Genomic DNA, 22,871 nt, shown 5'->3' on the forward strand with positions numbered 1-22,871 from the left:
AGGCATCTGACTCGCTCAGTCGGTGGAACGTGTGATTCTTGATCTCAGGGTTGTGAGTTCGAGCCCTAAGTTGGGTGTGGAGATTATTTAAAAATAAAATATATTTTTAAATGTTCTTTAACATTTATTTTTGAGAGAGAGAGAGAGAGAGAGAGAAGGAGCAGGGGAGGGGCAGAGAGAGAGGGAGACACATAATCCGAAGCAGGCTCCAGGCTCTGAGCTGTCAGCACAGAGGCCGACATGGGGCTTGAACTCACAAACCGTGAGGTCATGACCTGAGCCGAAGTCGGAGGCTTAACCGACTGGGCCACCCAGGCGCCCCTAAAAATAAAATCTTTGAGGGGCGCCTGGGTGGCTCAGTTGGTTGGGTGTCCGTCCAGCTTCGGCTCAGGTCATGATCTCACAGTTCGTGGGTTCACGCCCCGCGTTGGGCTCTGTGCTGACAGCTCAGAGCCTGGACCCTGCTTCGGATTCTGTGTCTCCCTCTCTCTGTCCCTCCTCCACTCTACCCTGACCGTGTGTGTCTCTCTCTCTCAAAAAATAAACATTTAAGAAAATTTTAAAAAGTAAATTTTGAAATATTTTTAGACTTACAGAAGAGTTGTAAAGGTAGCACAAAAGTTCGTAAATACCCTTCACCCAGTTTCGTCTAATATCGGCATCTTACTATCTTTGCTAATGACCTCAACATTTTTTTTTGTTAATATTTATTTATTTATTTTGAGGGAGGGCGACAGAGAGAGAATCCCAGGCAGGCTCTGGCTGTCAGCCCTGAACGCTACCTCACCAACTGTGAGATCATGACCCGAGCGGAAATCAAGAGACGGGTGCTTAACTGACTGAACCACCCAGGTGCCCCATGAACTCAACATTTTTTAAGAATACTGGTCATTTAGGGGCGCCTGGGTGGCTCAGTCGGTTAAGCGTCCGACTTTAGCTCAGGTCATGATCTCGCGGTCCGTGGGTTCGAGCCCCGCGTCGGGCTCTGTGCCGACAGCTCGGAGCCTGGAGCCTGCTTCGGATTCTGTGCCTCCCTCTCTGCCCTCTCCAGCTCGTGCTCTGTCTCCGTCTCTCTCTCTCTCTCTCAAAAGTAAACGCACATTAAAAACAAAAAGTGCGAGAATACTGGTCATTGACACCGTAGATTTTTCGTCAATTTGTTTACCTGGCGGTTTATCTTGACTAGGTAATGATTATGGAGGGTTTTTCTCGAGGGGGACAGAGGTGAAATTCCCTTCTCCTCATATGGTGTAGACACAGGCTACGTCTTACTGCAGGTGACATGAATTTGGATCACTTGGTTACGGTAGTATCTGCTGGGTTTCTCCGCTATCATTATTTTTTTCCACCTGTAATCAATGAATGGGGGAGCCTTTTCGGTGTTGTTGTTGTTCAGTCAGGCTTATTGAGGTGGACTTGACCTACAATAAAAATTACCCTTCATAGTGTATGCTTGTGAGTTCCGGCCAACGTATACAGTCGTGTTACTGCCAGTACAAATCAAAATATAGAATCGTTCTATCACTCCTCGAAGGCTGCGCTTTGCCCTTCCTAGTCAACCGGTCCCCAACGTCCGGCTCCCGGAAACCACTGCTCTGTTTTCTCTCCCTCCGTCCCTGCAGCACTGTCTTTTCCAGAATGTCAAATAAACAAAACCATGCAACGTGTAGCCTTGTGAATCAGGCTTCCCTCGCTTGGCAAAATGCGTTGAAGACCCATTCCTGTTGTGTCTGTGACTGTAGTGTTCCAAGACACGGACGGATGCTCATTTGTCTACTTAGCCACAGTGTAGACATTTGAGTTCCATTTCGGTTTTTGGTGATTATGAATAAAGCCGCAACAGAAATCCATGTATAGGGGCGCCTGGGTGACTCGGTTGAGCATCCAACTGCGGCTCAGGTCATGATCTCACAGTCCATGAGTTCCAGCCCCGCATCGGGCTCTGTGTTGACAGCTCGGAGCCTGGAGCCTGCTTCGGATTCTGTGTCTCCCTCTCTCTCTGTCCCTCCCCCACTCGCACTCTGTCTCTCTCTGTCAAAAATAAATAAACATTAAAAAAAACTAGAAAAAAAAAGGATAGGCTTGCTGGTGTTGTAGGATAAGTGGACGCTTAACTTTTTCTTTTTTTTTTTTGCCATCAGGAGACAATTGCATCTTAAGACTTTTATTTTTTGCATCGCAAGACTTTCTTAATGTCTTTTTTTTTTTTTTTTTGTAGGCTCCACACCCAACGTAGGGCTTGAACTCATGACCCTGAGATTAAGGGTCATGTGCTCTGTGGACTGAGCCAGCCAGGCACCCCTCTTTTCTATTTTTTTTTTTTTAAAACAAAATCTTCCTTGACTTCACCTCCCTCCTCTGGTATTACTGTCTCTCTCTGCTCCCGTTGCCACAAAACCTCTCTAAAGACTTTTCCCCACCAGAGGTCTTCTTTGGATTTCCCACTGCCTTGTTAAGGTCTCCCACAGTTGCCAAACTTCAGCCGGGATCTTTTGCATTCCCCAGCAGCACTGGACTCGAACCCTGCCTCCTTGAAGCCCTTGCCCTCTTGGCTTCCTGGACACCCGAGTCTCCCAGTTTTTTTCTTACACGAGAATTTTTTATTTTTTATTTATTTTTTATTTTTTTTTAACGTTTATTTATTTTTGAGAGAGAGAGAGAGACAGAGCATGAACAGGGGAGGGGCAGAGAGAGAGGGAGACACAGAAGCTGAAACAGGCTCCAGGCTCTGAGCTGTCATCACAGAGCCCGACGTGGGGCTCGAACTCACGGACCATGAGATGATGACCTGAGCTGAAGTCGGACGCTTAACGGACCAAGCCACCCAGGCGCCCCAAGAATTTTTTATTTTTTAACAAAAAATTTTTTAAATTAAATAAATTGGTTTAAGTTTATTTACTTTGAGAGAGACAGAGAGAGTGAGCAGGGGAGGGGCCGAGAGAGAGAGGGAGAGAGAGAATCCCAAGCAGGTTCCGCACTGTCAGTGCCGAGCCCCTTGTGGGGCTCGAACTCAGGAACTGTGAGATCATGACCTGAGCTGAAACCCAGAATCAGACGCTTAACCGACTAAGCCACCCAGGGGCCCTTCTTACTTTTTTTTTTTTTAATCAGTTTTTTTTTTTAAAGTTTATTCATTTTGAGAGAGTGCGAATGGGGGAGGGGCAAAGAGGGAGAGGGAGAGATAGAATCCCCTGCAGGCTCCGCACTGTGAGTTCCCACGTGGAGCTCAGATCCATCCACTGTGAGATCATGAGCTGAGCTGAAGTCAGATGATTAACTGACTGAGGCCACCCAGGCAACGTTTTCTTCCTACACTTGCAATCACTCCTGCTTGGGCCCCTTTGCTGGGTCTTCCCCATATTAGCTTCCCTTCTCTCCCAGGTGAGTTCATTCAGTCTCATGTCTCCAGATACCATCTCTAACCCAAAGACTCCCAGATCTAGGGTTCCAGCCCCAGACGTCTCCGTGACTGCCATACATTCCAATGCCACAAGGGCACCTGAGTGTCAGACATCTTTGCGATGTCCAAACCCAGAGCCGTGCGATCAACAGGTGAGTCTTCCTCAATAACCCCCTCCACCCACATCTCCCCTCTCTAAATCAACAGCACCGGGGCCCCTGGGTGGCTCGGTTGGTTAAGCGTCAGACTTCGGCTCAGGTCATGATCTCATGGTCTGTGGGTTCAAGCCCAGCATTGGGCTCTGTGCTGACAGCTCAGAGCCTGGAACCTGCTTCCAATTCTGTGTCTCCCCCTCTGTCTGCCCCTCCCCTGCTTGTGCTCTCTCTCTCAAAAATAAAATAAAAACATAAAAGTAAATAAATAGCACCATCAATCACCCAGTTGCTCAGTCTACAGATCGAGGAATAAAGGTTATTACTATTTTAAAAAAATATTTATTTTGGGGAGAGTAGAGGGGAGGAGGGGCGGGGGGGGGGGTGGGCAGAGGATCCGTAGTGGGCTCTGCACTGACAGGTTGACAAGCAGAGAGCCTGATGTGGGGCTCGATCTCTCAAAACTGTGAGATCTTGACCTTAGCGGAAGTCAGAAGCTCAACAGACTGAGCCGCCCAGGTGCCCCAGGATTATTACTATTTTTTTTTAATTTTTCATGTTTATTTTTGAGAGACACACACACACACACACACACACACACACACACACACACACACACACAGAGTGGGGGCGGGGGGCGGGAGCTGAGAGAGAGGGAAACACAGAATCTGAATCAGCCTCCAGGCTCTGTGCTGTTAGCACAGCCAGATGCGGGGCGAACTCACAAATCCGAGATCATGACCTGAGCGGATGCTTAATGGACTGAGCCACCCAGGGCACCCCTGCCCTATTTTTCTTTATTGTGTTGGCCACAACCCCCAATTTATTCCCCCCCCTTCACAATTTATTCTTTTTAAATGCCTTTATCATCTCCCCAGTACAACGTAAGCTCCAAGAAGAAAAAGACTTTCTCTTAGTCATGTGCTATATATCTTCAGAGCCCAAGCAATGCCTAGCATTACACTAGGCGCTGAATGAACAGTTATGATTTAACAGGTTAGACATCAACGTAACACCATTCACGTACGGACTCTTTGCCAGGCGGCGGAGGGGTATTTAGTCGTACACACAACAGTCGCATGCGTACAAGATCCGGGAAGTGTGTTAGGGACAGGGGCGGAGCATCGAGGAGTCTCGCGCACGGAGGCGGTTGGAGCCGAAAGCGAAAGGGGGTGGGGGCTGGGGTTTGGTGCGGTACCCGCGTGCGCACTGCGGCCTGCAGCCAGCCGCGGCAAAGGAGTTTAAGGTGCCCGTGGGCGGGGAAGTGACCTTGCGCGTGCGCAGTCCCCGCGGCGCCGCCAGGTCCCTGTGTGTGGGTCGTTCTGGATCGCGCCGCGCGTGCGCAGCGCGGCCGGCGGAGGGATTTGAGGCTGGCTCCACCCCTTGCCCCTGTCGCGAGCCGAGGCCGCGCGGGCTCGTGAGCAGCGGCCTGGTGCGCGCGCTGGGCGGGCGACTGAGGGAGACCGACGCGGGCGCCGCCGCAGTCGAAGCCAGAGCGGGAGTCCCTGCTGCTGAGGGGCCGCCGCAGCCGCCGCGAGCCCCCGGACCGTCTCCAGGCCGAGGAGGGCGCCGCGCGGCGGGTGAGTGAGACCGAGTGGCCTTACCGGGTGCGGAGCCGCTACCCACAAACCCCTGCGGTGGGCCCTAGCCTTTTCCCCGCGGCCGGGCCCCCTTCCCGCGCCACCGCCGCAGGACCTTTCTGCACCCCTTACCCAGACTCCTCTGGGCACCGAGGCCCTCTTCCCACAGCTCTCCCGCGGCCCCTTACCCACAGGCCCTTGCGGTGTGTTGCTTTTTTTTCTTCCTCGTCTCCGCGGCGCCCTGGACCCTTACCCATAATTCCTTTCGCCTTTGGGGGCCTGCATTTATTACCCACAAGCCCCCAGCTCGAGGGGCTTGTTGCTTACCAGCTTCTTCCCTTGATCGGAGACTTGCTGTGATTCTCGCCCCCGTAACTTGGTCTCCAAGGTGTGGGACCACCAGCCGCCATTGGTTTGGACCTCCCTCGTAAGGATCGCTGAGCCCCCCCCCACGCTCGCAGGGAACCTCCCAGCCCCACGGCTCCTTGCTCGGGACCCTGAGACTTTAACTCCTCGTAAACTCTTTTTCAGTCATTGCTGCCCTTACCAGCCTTGCCTCGCCCTCCCACAGCCTTCCCCCGTGAACTTTATATTTCTCGTTCAGATTTAGTTCTTTGCCGTGAGCCATACGATCATTCCGTGTTCTTCCAGGACCTGCTTTAATACTGGGATCTTACTCCTCTTTCTTTTTCTTCTTGGGAGTCCCGGGATTATAGGGGCTTCGTCTCTCCCGGTCACCCTAACCTAAGGCTGTCCTTCCTCCCTCAGACTTGGCAAGATGACCCAGTTCCTGCCACCCAACCTTTTGGCCCTCTTTGCTCCCCGTGACCCTATCCCATACCTGCCCCCCTTGGAGAAACTGCCACATGAGAAACACCACAATCAACCTTACTGTGGCATTGCGCCCTACATCCGAGAGTTTGAGGTGAGTTCGCTGAGCAGACTCTTAGTGGTTTGGGTTCTGAGGCCGGGGAGCTGGATTTGAGAGTCCAGTTTCTGGACACTTCCTGTGTGATTTAGGCGGGGGACTTACTCTTTCTGATTCTCAGTTTCTCTGTCTTAAAAGGGGTTGATGGGGGCGCCTGGGTGGCTTGGTCGGTTAAGCGTCCGACTTCAGCTCAGGTCATGATCTCACGGTCCGTGAGTTCAAGCCCCGCGTCGGGCTCTGTGCTGACAGCTCAGAGCCTGGAGCCTGTTTCAGATTCTGTGTCTCCCTCTCTCTCTGCCCCTCCCCTGTTCATGCTCTCTCTCTCTGTCTCAAAAATAAACGTTAAAATTTAAAAAAAAAAAAAAAGGGGGGGGGTTGATGATGCTTCCTTGTAGGGTTTTTGTTGAAAATTCAGTAAGTAGCAGCTGAGGATTCAGGTTCTGGGGTCAGGCGGTCCTTGGCACACCATTTATCAGCCATGTGACCTTGGGCAAATGGTGTGTTCTCTTAGTTGATTTCTTCATTTTTTGCCAGGGGATAGTAGTATTTTCCTCATAGTGTTGGTGGGGAATTAACTGCGACACTTATTACAGGGCTGGGCACCAACCAGTCGGCGAAACGTCGGTGTTACTGCGTTGACCGGTTTTGTTGTTAACAGGATGATGTTAGTGTGGGCTTGAGGATGTCGGCTATGCAACTGCAGGGAAAACACAAATATGTAACTTGGGCCTCTGTTTTTGTCGTTGGTAAAACTGGCCTGACAACATCCACCTTCTAAGGTGCATCAGAACACACCTGAGAAATGCTGGCACACAGCCAGAAGTCAGAAGCGGGAAGTTCTGGCCTCAAGTAAGAAAGGGCCGTGGAGGTGGAGGAAGCTGCAGGGCAGAAGTTAGTGGAGAGATAACAGAAGGTTGGCTCTTTAGTAGGATTTGCCACCCTCGGTGAACCGGTACTGGGAAGTGTTATTAGCTAATTAAACTAATTTAATGGCTACAGGCCAGTGGCGTCCTTGATGATGTGGTCATGTGGCAGTTACCGTTTAATGAGTGGCTGGGGAGATCTTCAGGAACTGCCCTGGCCCTCAGGAGGGGTCCAGTCATTGCTTCTGAACTGCACTGTCCTCTTCTTTGGCATCAGCCCTGGTCCCGATCTCTGTCTATGATAACGGACAAATCTTTTGCAGATTGGGGTTTTTGGTAAACACGAAGGGATTGTTCTGATTTTTCTCGTATCTTTAAAGAAAGACCACAGAATAAAAGATCAAGTTTTTATTTGTTTATCTTTTAAACGTTTTTTTTGTTTTTTTTTTTTTAAATTTTTTATTTTATTTTTGGGACAGAGAGAGACAGAGCATGAACGGGGGAGGGGCAGAGAGAGAGGGAGACACAGAATCAGAAACAGGCTCCAGGCTCCGAGCCATAAGCCCAGAGCCTGACGCGGGGCTCGAACTCACGGACCGCGAGATGGTGACCTGGCTGAAGTCGGACGCTTAACCGACTGCACCACCCAGGCGCCCCTAAACGTATTTATTTTTGAGAGAAGAGAGCACGCACACACAAGCAGGGGAGGGACAGAGAGACAGGGAGACACAAAGTCTGAAGCAGACTCCAGGCTGTGAGGTGTCAGCACAGAGCCCAGTGTGGGGCTAGAACTCATGAACCATGAGATCATGACCTAAGCCGAAGTCGGATGCTCAACCGACTGAACCATCCAGACGCCCCAAGATCGAGCTGTTTGTTTTTGTTTTTGTTTTCAGTTTTTTTTTTTAATGTCTATTTATTTTTGACAGAGAGAGACAGAGAGAGAGAGAGAGAGAGCGAGCATGAGCGGGGGAGGGGCAGAGAGAGAGTCCCAGGCAGGCTCTACACTGTCAGGCGCAGAGCCCGACGCAGGGCTCGAACTCACTGCGAGATCATGACCTGAGCCGAAGTCAGATGCTCAACCGACTGAGCCACCCAGGCGCCCCAAGATCGAGTTTTTGTTAATTTCAGCAGGCATAAAACTGCTCTATCAGGTTGCTGTAGAAGTTTCTGAATTCTTCTGATTTGTCTATTTTTCTGGTCACAGATTGGGAACAGTTTGTGGGTAGCACTGGTCTGTGGACCAGGTTTTGATGCCACTCCCCACCTCCAGTGGCCTGGGAACTGTCCGTGTTTGCTTGGTTGTGTGTGAGTGGCTGAGGCACGTGTTGTTTTCTGGATGGGTGTCCCTTGCAATTTCTCCCTGTCCCTCCCACCCTGTCACCTGTCTTCTTATTTCCAGGACCCTCGAGATGCCCCTCCCCCAACTCGAGCAGAAACCCGGGAGGAACGCATGGAGAGGAAGGTATGTAATTTTCATCTCTTGGCCACATGTCGTTTTGCATTTTCTCTCCAGGATGTTCCCTGACATCAGGGCACTTCTTTCCTCATTCAGTTGTCCACCTTTTTCCCGACAGAGACGGGAAAAAATTGAGCGGCGACAGCAGGAAGTGGAGACAGAGCTAAAAATGTGTAAGTCTCTCTTCTTTTCCCATCTCTTTTTCTTCAAACCTTCTTGTATTTTTCTCCGGCTAATCCAACCCAGGACTCTAATTTGGGCAGGTGGGGTTTTTAGCCCACAAAGTTGGCCAAGTACCGTGTTTGGTTTAGGATTTAGAAGTACAGCGTGGGGTCAGGGTTGGTGGGAAGGGAGGCCTGCTACCTCGGGCTGCACACTCTACGGGGGAGTGCACTCAGGGAGACTCCCACAACCAGCTGGGTGTCCTGGGCTGCAGGACAGATCCGTTATAGTCGCAGTCATTAACCAGACTCACAGGGTCACGTCGGTCTCAAGTGGCCCTTTCTTGTTGGAGTAAGGATGTTGTAGTTGGAAGACTCGGTCTTTCTTTCAGCTCCTGTGAGGCTGGTGAATCGTGTCATTTTGGACCTTATTCCCTGGAGCGGCGTGTTTCCTCAGGGCTCTTATGCAGATGCCAAGCATCTAAAGGCGTGATACCAGCCGAGAGCTCTCTGAGCAATGACTCACCAGAGCTGCCTTCCTGTCCTTTCTCAGACCCTGTGTTCAAACCGCATTCAGAATTTCCTCTTCCCACCTGGTCTCCTTGGATGTTTTCTTCCCTGGAACATGGCCATGTAGCCTTGCAAGTCATGCTCTCTGTTGTTGCCACCCAGTTTGTTTTTAACACTTTCTTTACTCCTTTCTCCAGTTCGTCACCACCACCTGTCCTGTTACTCTCTGAATGTCCCAGATCTGACCCTTCTCTCCATATGTGTCACCACTCAGGTTTTCTCTTGCTTGGACACACAGTAACCGTCTGATTACCTACGTGCCTGTCTCCACCAAGTTCTTTGGGTCTTTTTAAAGTACAACTTTGTATCATTTTCTGCTAACAGCTTCCTTTTGCTCTCAGCTTAAAGATGAAAGTCTCCTGCCCACTGTTTCAAACTTGTTGTGCACTGTGCCTCCTTCCCTCTAGCTACAGCGGCCTCTTCTCATGCCTCGTTCTTGTTGGAACGTCCCCTGGCATTGGGCTTTTGCCCAGGCTGTTCCCCCAGTCTCTGATGACACCTTGGTTTATGTGTAACAGCTCTTTGTATCCCTGTTCAGCTGTCACTTCTCAAGGAAGCCTTTCGTGACTTCCTTGCTCGGGTCAAGTCACCTTGTGTGCTGAAAGCCCCGAGTCCTGCTACAGGTTGGTCGCTTTGGTCTGCAGGGGAGATTTGAAGATCATCTCCATCTCTACGCTGTGGGTTCACAGCTGCTCTAAGAGCAGTGTTTGGATGCGATTTGCTCACCACCATGGCCCCAGCTGCTATAGGGCTCGGCACACAGAATTGTCGGCAGTTAATTTGGGGAGTCTTGGTTGTATTGTAGGGCACGGGCCTTGCAGTCTGACCCTTGTGCGTTGTAACCCCGATCCTGCTGCTTAACTGCCAGGTGGCCTTGGATAAATCTTTTCTCCCCTTAGAAGTTATTTTCCACACTTTTAAGAATGGGATCTTGGTAGGTTAAACGACATCATAAAGATGTAGTTGGTCGAATTCAGGATGTGGGAAATGGTATAAAACAAAGTTGTAACTCAGTTTCTTTAATAAATGACAAGGAGAAAGGGCAGGGAGTGGACCAAAAACAATTAAAGAATCAAAAGATCGGTCAAGCAAGTGATGTGTATGCTTGTTTGGATCCTGATTTAAATGAGGTAACTGCATTGGGGCGCCTGGGTGGCTCAGTTAAATGTCCAACTTTGGCTCAGGTCTTGATATCATGGTTTGTGGGTACAGAGTCCTGCATCAGGCTCTGTTCCGTCAGCTTCAGATCTATGTCCCCCCTGCCCCGTTCTTTTTAAATAAGCGTTAAAAAAAAAAAAAAACAACTAATTTTAAAAGTCCAGTTTTGGAAATAACGGAGTACATTTGAACCCTGGGTTTCGGGTTAAGGAGCTGACCTTAACCTTTTAAGGTCTAGTAAGAGTACGGTGGTGATGATTTCTTTAAAATTCTTTGTTAGAGACTGCAATGCTATGTCTGGTGTTTGATTTAAAATACTTTGGTGGGATGGGGGTACAGATGAAGCAAACGTGGCCATGTGTTGATAATTGAAGCTGGTTCATAGGGCTTCATTATATTATTCTCTGCTTCCCTCAGTGTTTGAACTTCTGTATAACTGGAAAGAAAAAAAAAAAAAAAACGGGTCGAGTACGTTAGGGTTTTCATGGCCCTAAGAGCCTCCATCTCCAACTACAGAAGTTGGCTCTGCCTTGTCACCGGTAGCAGCTACCATTCGAGGGGACCTTGTCCCTTGTTAAGCAATTGGTGTACTTCATACCGTTGACTTCTCCCAGCTTCCAAGTGTGGCGGGGGGTTATTACTCCCGTTTTTAAGATCAGGAAACCCGGGGCTCGTTGAGGGCAGTATACTTCCCAAGAGCCGAGAGTTTCGAAATACTTTTCCTGCCATCTGAAAGCCTGAACAGGCTTCCCAGCTCCATAGGGCGTTTCTTCAAGCTCCTGCTCGGGGTTGCTACCTAGATAATCCTTTAACCAGGGGTTTTCCAAGGGCAGAGGTGCCAGCGCGGGAGTTCCCTGAGTTTGTGCGCACGAGTGCACCAGCTGGTGAGCTGCTGACCGGCTTCAGTTCTCTGCTGCCCTCTTCCTGCTGACGTCTTCTTTTTGCAGACACATGGGTGTTCTCGGCTCGGCTGCACTAGTTTTTCCCTTTGGCCACACTCAAGGGCAACCCTCGAGTAAGCAAGAACCGCAGAGAGTTCTGCGGTGTCCCTTGGATGCTGCCGGGCACCTCCACGGCACGTCAGGAAGTTTCAGGTGTCTGCTGTTTGGCCTTGGTCCTCTCCCCCATCCCCTGCAACCATTGTAGCCTTAGCATTCCTACCCCGCCTGTTAGGCCACCTGCTGCCTGGGGTTGGCAGATGCGTTTCCCGTTGCAGCTGTGATGGTTTCAGGTCTTCAGTGAGATGTCCTCATCCTGGTGAGGCCTTTCCTGACCTGCCCATTACAACTCTTCACCCTGGGTCTGTCACTCTGTGATGGAACCAGATGACTTCCTCACCGAGTTTGCTGTCGGCCTCCCCGCATGAGTGTCTGAGCTTCGAGAGGACGGGGCTGTGTTTTGTCTTGTGCGCCACCGAATCCCCGGCTCCGTACGACGGTTCCGGGAACTCGCCAGCGCTGCACAGATACCTGTTGGACGAACGGACGAGAGCAGTCGGTGTAGATCGAGATACCGGGGCACAGAAAACTACGACACGGAAGGATGAGGGATAGTGAGGAACTGAAGGGGGTAGGCGCAAAGGTGGCGTTGTCTTCAAAGGCCACCGTCGCTTTCCAGGTAGTTAGGCTCAGTTCTCTGGTTTGTAATACATTCCCTGAAGTCATCTTGAGTTTCGCTTGTGTTCGCAGCCTAGCCTCCTCAGATCTGCAGCTTTATTTCTCTGGCTTCTTGCGGCACCCAGCCTGTCATCCTGAGAAGCTGGTGTGTAGGTGTTCAGTATGGAGCTTGGTAGTTAGAGCGCCGGGGCCGTGAGGTTGGGCTGGGACGTAAAGCCGGGCTTGGCCTCTTTGCTGCTCTGACACTTTTCCTCTTCCATGCTTCGGGGGTTGGCTTGGTTTCCGTTTGCAGAATGAGGATTCATTTTCAGCGTGCGGCAATGTGTGGGCCTAATTATGTGTTCAATAAATTATTAACGTTCGTTTTTTTACATTCTCCTGGGATACGGCATGTCATTCTAAGGGTTGTGCTGTGTCGTGTCACGTGGAAGAACCGCCTTTGCTCTGAAGTGGTCGGGGTGCCTTGGGGACCCTGGCAGGAGTCGAGGACCGCTGTGTGTGCTTGGGCCTCTATAGTTGGTGAAAAGGACTTCTTCCCAGGCCTGACCCACCAGAATCCCCCCAGGAATTGGTTTTGTGATAGGTTTTGGCTCCTTTCTGTGGAGATGGTTGTTCCTCAGTGGCCTCGTGGTAGGAGGGTTGGGAGTAAGCACCTGTTGAGCATTTCGTGCGCTCCAGCACCAGGCCTGGGTTTCTCCCTGGGGCACAGAGGTCATGGGGCAGAAAGCAGGTGGACACTGCTAGGCTCTCTCCCAGCCTTTGAGCTCAGGTTTTCCTGAGGGCTGTAGGTGCAAGCCGTGTCGTTGGGTGGCCGCGTGGCCCCGCAGCTGAGGGAGGGAGCCTGGCACCTGGAGTGGTCAGGCTGCCTCTGGATGCCCAGCCTTCACCTGGAAGGGGCTGGGGCAAATGTCTAGGTCTGAAATGGTGTTCAGACTCCTGGCCCCCATCCAGTGTCAGCTTGAGGTCAGCCTGTCCCCTTCCCCCATCAACCTAAACTGGTTACTGAGATAAAGGCTGCTGTGCCCCAGGGAAACTGGAAAACGGAGCGTGTCCAAGGTCTCCAGGTCACCAGCAATTTTATTCTAACGGATCTCTGTCCGTCCGCCTTTCTTGCTGTGTGTGACTGTTGATGTTTTCTACTTACACATTCTTTTTTTCTGCACAGGGGACCCTCACAATGATCCCAATGCTCAGGGTGATGCCTTCAAGACTCTCTTTGTGGCTAGAGTGGTGAGTCCCCAGCTCCCCAGCCATGGAGCCCCAGAGAAGCCAAAACCCTGCGCTGCTGAGAGCTTGGGTGTGGGACAAAGGACAGTAGGCCAGGTCCTGGAATGTTCTGAGGGCTTGGGGATGGTTAATTTCTCCCACTTAACTTTGTGTCTGTCTGTCTCCCGGTAGAACTATGACACAACAGAATCCAAGCTCCGGAGAGAGTTTGAGGTGTACGGACCCATCAAAAGAGTGAGTGGACTGGGACGGGGGGTTATTTGAATTGGAAAGGGATTTGGTGGCGGGGGTGGAGGGAGAAGGCTGGTTCCTGGCCCCAAGGATGCATCCCATCATTTCAGGGCTTCAGAGTCCATGGGCTGCCTTTCCATTCTGACTGTACTTCCTCGCAGGGGATTTTGGGTAGCAGGAGTAAAATTAAGAAGTGGTAACTAGCCAAGCCCGTTTGTTTACCGTTGTCTGCGGCTCCCGTTGCTGTGAGGCAGAGGCGGGTAGTCGGGACAGAGACTGTCAGGTCCATGGAACTGGAAGCATCTGCCGTCTGGCCCTTTAGGGAAGATGCAGAAGCGTGTGCCGATTGCCGTTGTGGAGCAAGGCTCTGTGTTTAACTGGCGGGCCTCGATTTCATCGAAAAGTCCCCTGAGCGCTCTGAGCAGTAGTGAGGGCTTGAGATCAGTGTGCGCGTCCGCTGCTGAGCCCGGTGCTGGGAGGGCATTAGTCACCTGGGGCTCTCAGGGACAGGGACGGGGACAGGGTGTGAGGCATCTGTCGCTGGCGTAGGCCGCCTCTGTGGTTGAAAGGGTGGGATTTCCTTGTCTGAGAACTAATCTCTGCGCCGCCCCCCACCGGCTGCCTCCCTCAGATACACATGGTCTACAGCAAGCGGTCAGGAAAGCCCCGTGGCTATGCCTTCATCGAGTACGAACATGAGCGAGACATGCACTGTGAGTACCTCTGGCCTGAGCCCTGCCCTCTGACCCTCTCTCTTCTCTGCTGCCCAGCCCCTTCCTGTCGTCTGTCCCCAACCCCTGCCCTGCCAAACCTGACATTAGCGATGTCTCTTCTCCTCCTCCCTCTGTTTCTGATATATCTTTTTTTTTTTTATATACGTGTTTTTTAAAAAACAAAAACCAAAATCCCCCACAACGTGTGTGTGTGTGTGAACCCGGGGAGGTAAGTGTCACACGTTGAACCTCAGGGGCAAGGAGGGAACTGGGTGGGAGCTGGGGCCAGCTGGATGTGGGGGGGAGGGGTCGGGTGTTCGGGGAGCCTCTCCCCATTCCCCCCACCAGAAGTGGGGGTGGCTAGGTCAGACTGAGGACTGGCCTTTGAACCTGCCCTCTCTTCCCCCCAGCAGAACTGGGGCTGGGCCACCCGACCCTCCGCCTCCCCACCCCTGGCCCCCCACCCTGTTCCTCAGCGGGCAGTGGGCCTGTAGGCGTGTTCGGCGCCTGCCCCCACATCTCCAAAGCCCCCTTTGAGGCCGCGGCGGCGTCCACATGGGCAGGGATGGGTGGGCGGGGGCGGGCAGGGCTGCGGCGTGTCCAGGGGCCGCCGTATTAATTGACTGTTCTTATTGTCACTGCAGCCACCACGCAGCTGGCTTGCAGCTGATGCTTACGCTCCCCTTACAACACCTCAGTGTATGGTTGGTATAAGGGTTTGTATCATGGGTAAGATCACTCAGCACCGCACACTAGCCCAGCTTAGCCAGGCAGTGCAGGAGCAGTGAGGCCTCCCTCCTCCCATCCCCAGTCGCCCCCTCAACCTCCCCGCACCCGGAACCCTTTCCTTGTTTGGGTGCCCTTTGTCCCTCCTGCCACCCCTGCCCCCAGTCCACAGGCTCTCTGGTAATCTTGTCGGTCCCAGGAAGGGAAGGACGGACCCTGATTGGAAAGGCGTCTGGCCTCTCCAGTTGGGCTCCACCCAGCCCCTGACTTAACCTGGCTTCATGGCGTCAGCGGGAAGGTTACAGGAATGCCGAAGACAGGACGCACTGGGGGGAGGGCTCCTCATGGAACCCTTCAATCCTTTGCTCCCTGCCCCCGTGCTTCTGTGGGGCTGTCACTGTGGTGGCCCTGGAGAATCTTTCTGGTTGCTAGATTCAGGGTGCTGTGCCCCTTTTCTGTCTGCCTTCTCCTGGTCGAGGCCTACCTAAGGGCCGTGGTGCCCAGCGGCTCTGCAGAGTGCACGGAATTGGGGATTGGAGTGTGGGAGGGACCAAGTGACAGGCTGCCAGGGGCTGAAGGTGTCGTAGATTCTACTTAAAACCCTTCCGCTGTCTATAGAGACCTAAGAGAGGGAGAGAAAGACGAGCCTAGAAGCACACATGTCACGTGGTTTCTTTGCTGGTACTCCTGGGTTGGGCTTCTTCCGGGGTTTGGGACACTGAACCAGAGCAGGGTTCCTTTGCCTGACTGTGTTCCCGGTCCTTCACTCCCGTCCCCCCACTACCCTCCTCTGGGTTCGGGGGCCGAGCGGCCCCTCCTCCTCAGATCCTGGGCTGCACGCCATCTCCTGGACCCCCGAGGCTGCCCCTTTGGGTGCCAGCCTTTGACCTGCAGGTGGCGGGAGGGAGTGTGGAACTCGAGTTGGAAAAGTCCTTCTATGTGCTACGAGGGGGCGGGGCGTGTGCCTAGTTTAGCGTGGACTTTACCGGGAAAGGTGAGGGCGCACAGGTTCTCTGAGGCCTCCCCAGCCGCCTTCTTAAATGCAATAAGATAGTCCCGGGACTTTACCAGCTCCTAGACTTGATGTTAATCCTTGTCTCCCCCTCTTTTAAGGCCTCCATGAGGTTTATTTGGGGTCCGCCACTTCCTCTGCCTGCCTCCAGGTGGTGCAGGAGACGTGGTTCCTCTCCCTCTCCACTGGCTCCCTAGAACCCCCCCACTTCCCTCCCTGTAGCTTTAGCTGACCCCATGGTGGTGGGTGTGGGGTCTGTGCGCGTGCTCAGGTAAGCTTGGGGGCTCCAGGTAAGCGGTCCCGTGTCCCCCCCCGGGAAGCCCGCCTCCTCGCCAGGCCCCCAGGAGTTGCCGAGCCCCCCCCATCCCGCTCGGTTTGGACACCCGCAAGGCCGGCATCGGTAAATGGCACCTTTTTCTCTTCCTCTGGTTGTTATTTGGGGGGGAGCGGGCTGGGGCGGGGCAGGGTATTGTGGTTGGTTGAGGACAACTCCCTAGGCCAGGGCTGGGGGTGGGAAACGGACTTTTTTGGCCTTCCCGACGCCCGTGTGAGACAGGCCCTGGGTCAGGCCTGCCCATTGCTGTGCCCTGCCCAAGAGCAGGAACATGCCTCACCCCGAATCTCCCCCTCTACTCCTCGCTCTGCCCAGCAGGCTCAGGCTGGGGTTGGCCTCCCAGTGTTTGTTGAGCAGGGGCTGTGGAGGGAGAGATGGGACGGGGGCTGGGATTGGGTGGCAGTCAGTCGGCTCAGGTAAGGCAGGAATTGTGAGGAGCACCGCACGCCTCCCATGCCTCCCTCCACTTTCCCTCTCCCCCACCTGCTGTAGGGGGCCCCTCCAGGCCCCCTGGGAGCACCGTAACCCCACCCTTCTGCTCCCTGTCATCTCCTGAAGATTTCTCCCACCCTTTTCTGGTTCATTTTCTGTTCTGATGTCTGTTCCCCCCACACTCACCTCCGTCCCCCAAAACACAAAAAAATAAAAAATAAAACGGTGTGAACTGGGGTGCAGTGCGGCCCAGCTGGGCCTCCTCCCCCAGCACGATGTTTTAGGGTGCATGCCTGGGGTTGTGGAGGAGCCCTCCCCCACAGCAGAGTCCAACCTTAAGTTAACCTTCAGTTTCTTTGCAGCGACTTTGGCCGCCTGGACAGGAGGGGGCTGCTCTGTCGGGTGGGAGTAGGCAGGGCTTGGCAGCCCAGGTGGGCGGGTGGTGGTTGGGGTGGTCCTGCTCCCCCCAGTAGCAATTGGGGGGTGATGAACAAGTTCCGAGATGGAGCAGGCCCCTCCTGGTTTGGGAGAGGGTCAGTCTGGCTGTCAGTTGCCTGGCTGTCTGGTGGGCGTGTGCTTGCGTGCGTGTGTGTACGCGCGTGTGCGTGCGTGTGTGTGTGTGTGTGTGTGTGTGTGTGTGTGTGCGCGCGCCTGCGCACAGAGTGCCTTGATGGGGACATGGGGGTGGGGATGCCACAGAGCCGGGCCCTGTCCTGACTAGAGGACCCTCTGGGGACTCTTTCCCCCTCCCCCCCCCCCCCCACGTCTGTTGCAGCCGCTTACAAGCACGCAGATGGCAAGAAGATTGACGGCAGGAGGGTCCTTGTGGACGTGGAGAGGGGCCGAACCGTGAAGGGCTGGCGGCCCCGGCGGCTAGGTGAGCACTCCCTGTGTGGGCTGGGCCCCGGCAGGCCTGCATCCCTTCTGCATTCCCTGCCACTTTCTGCCTGCCTGGCTGTTCACGTCTTTCCTTCCTCTCTCCAGCTTGTCTCTCATCACCGTCATCATTCCTGAGGGCTGTCTTCCTGTTCTGGGTTACTCTCTAGTTGGTGGACTTCCTCTCTTTGTGCCTCATTCTCCTTATCCTGGAAAGTGGGGGTCACCTCAGAGTTCACCAAGCTCAGCATACCAGATGCCCAGCTTGGCAAGGAGCCCCTGGTAGGGTTGTAAATGTCACCCTCTCATCCACTGACTCTTTGCTCTTGCTTGTCTGTTGATACGTTGGTTCAGCAAATGCCTGTTTACCATATTTTTACTTTTTTAAAAATCTTTTTGTTTATTTTTGAGAGAGAGCAAGAATACCAGCAGGGGAGGGACAGAGAGAGAGGGAGACACAGAATCCAAAGCAGCTCTGGGCTCTGAACTGTCAGCACAGAGCCCGACATGGGGCTCAAACTCAAGAACTATGAGATCATAACCTGAGCCAAAGTCAGATGCTTAACCGACTGAGCCACCCAGGCGCCCCCCATGTTTTTACTCTAATTTTTTTTAATGTTTATTTCTTTTGAGAGGGAAAGAGAGCCATGTGCATGGGGCGGGGGGTGGGGGGGCTGAGGGAAGGAGAGAATCCCAAGCAGGCTGCATGTTGTCGGCACCCAGCCAGACACGGGGCTCAGTCCCACGAACCATAAGATCATGACCTGAGCCGAGATCAGGAGTTGGATGTTTAACTGACTGAGCCACCCAGGCGCCCTTACCATGTGTTTTAGTCAAGAGCAAGTCTTTGTCTGTCTCTGATTGTCATTCACAGTGTCAGTCAAGGTCAGTTTGGTTGCAGGTATCAGAAATACATTTGAGGGTTTTAAAGCACAAAGGAGCCTTGTTGATTGAGAATCCCACGGATCCTTTGGAGCCCAAAGATGTGTGATGCCAGTTGGCCTGAAGGGGACCTGGTAGCCAGACCTTAAGTTGCCAGGAGCCACCTCTGGTGTCACTGCAGCTTGCTTCTGTCTTGCCTGCTATGTGTGCAGACTGATCTCTTCTGTGTTTCCCTGCACTGGCCCAGTGTGTGTCCTGCTTTATACTCAGTCTTGACTGAGTCTCTGCGTTTTGGGGTGGGTGGGTCTCAGTGGCTCAGCCTTGGGCCTGGACCTGGGTCTGAGGTCTTGCCATCCAAACATGCCTGTTAAGGACCTACTTCTTTGAGGGTGAGTGACAGTTGTCCAAGAAGATGGTCCTCCTCGGGTAGACCTGTCAGATGGATGAGTACTCTGCTCTTAATCCTGCCTTCCCGCCCACTCTTCTCACCCTGAACTTGCCTGTGTGACAGAGACCACACATTCAACTGCTGGCTCTCTGAACAACAGATCGGTTTTTATCTTGCCCTCATTTCTCTGGGGTGGAGTGAGTTCTTCAGAGTGCTGTTTCCTGTTCTGGTAGAATCCCGGAATCCCAGAATCTTCTAGGTCCGTTGGCATTCAAATTCTGCGATAGCAGTACCTAGTACTTCCTGACGCAGCATGTATACATGCAAAATTATAACCCAAACAAAAGTTTTATGAACAGAAATTACCTTTTTTTTTTTTTTAATGTTTATTTTTGAGAGAGCGAGTATGGAGGAGGGACAGAGAGTCACAGGCAGACTCCACACTATCTGCGCAGAGCCGGATGTGGGGCCCGAATTCACGAACCACAAGACTGTGACCTGAGCTGAAATCAAGAGTTGGATGCTTAACTAAGGCACCCAGGCTCCCCCAGAAATTACCTTTTTTACAGACAGTCTATACTAGTATTTTATATTCTGTTGCTTTACTTTGTTTTTTATTATTATTATTACTATTACTATTATTTTTTTAATGTTTATTTCTGAGACAGAGCATGAGTCGGGGAGGGGCAGAGAGAGAGGGAGACACAGCATCCGAAGCCGGCTCCAGGCTCTGAGCTGTCAGCACAGAGCCCGACGTGGGGCTTGAACTCACAAACTGTGAGATCGTGACCTGAGCCGAAGTCGGTCGCTTGACCGACTGAGCCACCCAGGCGCCCCTGTTTTTTGTTTATTAAAAAAAATTTTTTATAATGTTTATTTTTGACCAGGAGAGAGTAAGTGGGGGAGGGGCAGAGAGAGGGAGACACAGGATCTGAAGCAGACTCCGGGCTCTGAGTTGTCAGCACAGAGCCCGACGAGGGGCTCCAACCCACAGAGTGCAACCCACAGAATACCTGAGCTCAAGTCGGATGCTTTACCGACTAAGCCATCCAGGCGCCTTTTATTTTTTTTAATGTGTGTTGGTTGCAACCCATCTAATTGGTGGTGTGATCCATTGCTGGGTTGTGACCTGGCAATTGAAGACACAAGTCTGTTCCGCATCATACCTGTGACGTTCCAGATGCCCGGTCAGTTGCCTGTGCCTGTTAGAACGTTTGCTCTCCGAGCATCCTTTGCCTGTTTTCACCCGGCACTGCTGGAAGTCCTTTCCTTTCGTGGAACTCCGGCCCGCCTCACTGAAGCTTGCTTCCGGTCCGTGTGGTGCGGAACGGTGCACAAGAGGGCAGCTTCTGGAGTCGGCCGGGATTCCTGTCCCAGTTCTGCACCTTCGTTGCCAAGTCCCCGTGTGGGCAAGTGACTCTCTGGGTTTGTTTTGCCATCCGAAGAAGGCGCCGTTGCTCCTCAGTTGTCCTTTGACGACTGTGCGTAGACACTTACGTTACATGCTGGTGACAGCAAATCCAGACCTAGTCCTGACTTTCACGGTGCCTAACAGTCTGGAGAGGCAGGAGTTCCCTGCTCACAGGGGCGTGTGCACTGTGAAGCGCCACCTGAAGTTTTAGGAAGGAAATGTATTCAGTCCGTGAGTAAATGGTGGGGAACCGGGCAGCGGGGTAGGTTCGGGAAGGCTTGCGGTGGAAATGGTGTTCAGGAGGACCCGGAAAGGGGGAGTAAGTTAACCGGACACGGAAGAGCAGACCCCAAGGAGAGCAGTGAATGATCCCCGAAGTGGGGCAGAAAGGAGACGGAGACCGAGAGTGTGAGGGGGTTGAAAAGCGCCCCGAAAATGAAGAACCAGTGGCCAGCTTCTGGAGGCCGCTTGATGGAGATTTTGGAGTAAAGGCAGTGGGAAACTGTTGGAGGATTCGAGGCCGGCCACGTTTTTTAGTTAGGTTTCTAGCTCGGCGTCGTGTCAGGAGGCAGCTGAGCAGAAGGGGTTTGGGAGGCTGTGTGGACTTGGAGGTTAAGGGTGCGCTTTGGAGTCTGAGTACAGGTGTTGACCAGCTGGCGCTTGGGGAAAGGCCTCGAGCGTGTGAACACAGCTGTCCTGTTAAAGCGCAGCCGCCACTGGCGGTTGCAGGCCTGCCTTTTGCTCTTTGATGCGCCTCGTCTCCCTTCCCTGGGTGCCCTGTTTGGACTGACCCTTTCTCCGCCCGCCCCCGCCCCAGGAGGTGGCCTCGGTGGTACCAGAAGAGGCGGGGCCGACGTGAACATCCGGCACTCGGGCCGGGACGATACTTCCCGCTACGATGAGAGGTAAGATTGGGCAGCTGGTTTCCTGGGACGCGGGCGGTCACGTGGGGGAGCCCCGCCACAAACCTCTGCCCACCTCATCCAGGCCCGGCCCCTCCCCGCTTCCCCACAGGGACCGGGACCGGGACCGCGAGCGGGAGCGCAGGGAACGAAGCCGCGAGAGAGACAAGGAGCGAGAACGGCGACGCTCCCGCTCTCGGGACCGGCGGCGGCGCTCGCGGAGTCGCGACAAGGAGGAGCGGAGGCGATCCAGGGAGCGTAGCAAGGACAAGGACCGGGAACGGAAGCGGCGAAGTAGCCGGAGCCGGGAGCGGGCACGACGCGAGCGGGAGCGCAAGGAGGAGCTACGTGGTGGCGGAGGCGGTGGCGACATGGCGGAGCCCTCTGAGGCTGGTGATGCGCCGCCCGATGACGGGCCTCCTGGGGAGCTGGGTCCTGACGGCCCTGACGGTCCGGAGGAGAAGGGCCGGGATCGAGACCGGGAACGACGTCGGAGCCACCGGAGCGAACGGGAGCGGCGCCGGGACCGCGACCGAGACCGGGATCGCGAGCACAAGCGGGGGGAGCGGGGTGGTGAACGGGGCAGGGATGAGGCCCGAGGTGGGGGTGGTGGCGGCCAGGACAACGGGCTGGAGGGTCTGGGCAACGAAAGCCGAGACATGTACATGGAGTCTGAAGGAGGTGATGGGTATCTTGCTCCAGAGAACGGGTATTTGATGGAGGCTGCGCCAGAGTGAAGAGGGCTTCCCCCCCCCCCCCCCCCCCCAGTTTTGTTTGGATGCGTTCCTACCCGTCCCTTTGCTGTCGTCCTCTTCCCAACCTTCTTGGCCACCACCTAAGTTTGCCAGCCAAGGGTAGGCGTCTCCTTATTTGTTGTGGCCCCTTGGATTTAAAATAAAATTAATTTCCTGTTGATAACAAGCACCTTGGTTTCTTTGCTGCTTTTAATGTCTTCCCAGAAGGTTGTGCCCTTTCCAGCAGCCCTACTCTGGTCTGTGTCCCAGGGCATGCCAAAAACTTGGGCTTTTTTGACCTGGGGCTGGGGCTACCCCCCACTACCCCAGAGCCATTTAAACTGGGATAAGGAGGTGCTCTGAAAGGTTCCCTCCGTTAGCGTCTTAGATGTCTTTGTGGTTTCCTTTCCTTTTTTTCTTTTTCTTCTTCCTTTCTCTTCGCCTAACATCTTTGTCAGGGCTCTTATGGGGCCGTCTCTGTAACCCTTGTCTTGGTGGAGGTGGGGCTCTAAAACGAGGTTACTCTGTGGAAGCTGTGACTTTGGAAGGGGAGCTGTTGTTGAGGCTGGAGAGCTGGGAAGGGTGGGGAGATGAAATGGGAGCACAAGCTGGAGGAGGAGGAGCTGAGCCACCCAGGTGCCCCTCTTCTTTTAAATGTTTATTTTTGAGAATGCACATGTGAGAGTGGGGGAGAGGCAGGGAGAGGGACAGATCTGAGGCCGGCTCTGTGCCTACAGCAGAGAGCCTGATGTAGGGCTTGAATTCGGGAACCGTGAGATCATGACCTGAGTTGAAGTTGGATGCTTCACAGAGCAAGCCTCCCAGCCATCCGCGCCATGAGTATTTTTACTTCACACACGGCTCTGACGAGGATTAACAGGAAAGGGGAGGTCCCATCAGCAGTTGAGATTCCAGCTGTTTCTGGACAGAGAAGATCACGTCAGGTGACGGTGAGGACACTTCAGTCTGGCGACCGCTTGAGAAGGAAGCCAGTTAGCCTTGCAGAACCTTGGAGCGGCTCCAGACCACAACTACAAGTGCAGCAAGGGCAGCGGACTCCAGAATCTGTACGCGGACAGTCACCCTCCATTTCAGCCCTCGATGCTTAGGGACCTG

The 22,871-nt window shown here is 53.5% G+C and overlaps 1 protein-coding gene across 4 annotated transcripts; it reads left to right on the plus strand.

The window, feature by feature from the left end:
- Positions 1-4,925: 4,925 nt before the first annotated feature.
- On the plus strand, positions 4,926-21,945 carry SNRNP70 (small nuclear ribonucleoprotein U1 subunit 70). 4 transcript variants are annotated; one of them, XM_053905599.1, is made up of 10 exons: positions 4,926-5,132; positions 5,835-6,057; positions 8,326-8,388; positions 8,501-8,555; positions 13,053-13,117; positions 13,286-13,348; positions 13,977-14,058; positions 17,338-17,439; positions 20,937-21,024; positions 21,107-21,945. In XM_053905599.1, exons 2-10 carry the CDS (start codon positions 5,911-5,913, stop codon positions 21,756-21,758), a joined length of 1,317 nt encoding a protein of 438 aa, XP_053761574.1. In that variant the 5' UTR covers positions 4,926-5,132; positions 5,835-5,910; the 3' UTR covers positions 21,759-21,945. The 4 variants fall into 4 exon arrangements, with proteins under 4 accessions (XP_053761574.1, XP_053761576.1, XP_053761573.1 ...); XM_053905601.1 differs by having other exon boundaries at positions 5,901-6,057; positions 8,479-8,555; XM_053905598.1 differs by having other exon boundaries at positions 4,927-5,132; positions 5,901-6,057.
- Positions 21,946-22,871: the final 926 nt, after the last annotated feature.

The sequence above is a fragment of the Panthera pardus genome, unplaced genomic scaffold, assembly GCF_024362965.1.
Source record: "Panthera pardus isolate Hobbes unplaced genomic scaffold, ASM2436296v1 HiC_scaffold_18, whole genome shotgun sequence".
In the NCBI taxonomy this organism is placed as follows: Eukaryota; Metazoa; Chordata; class Mammalia; order Carnivora; family Felidae; genus Panthera; species Panthera pardus.

Coding starts and splice junctions, on each gene's coding strand:
- SNRNP70 (XM_053905599.1), top strand. CDS start 5,911: ATGACCCAGTTCCTGCCACCCAACCTTTTGGCCCTCTTTGCTCCCCGT. Junction 8,389..8,500: donor AGGAACGCATGGAGAGGAAG/GTATGTAATTTT, acceptor TTTTCCCGACAG/AGACGGGAAAAAATTGAGCG. Junction 13,349..13,976: donor TGTACGGACCCATCAAAAGA/GTGAGTGGACTG, acceptor TGCCTCCCTCAG/ATACACATGGTCTACAGCAA.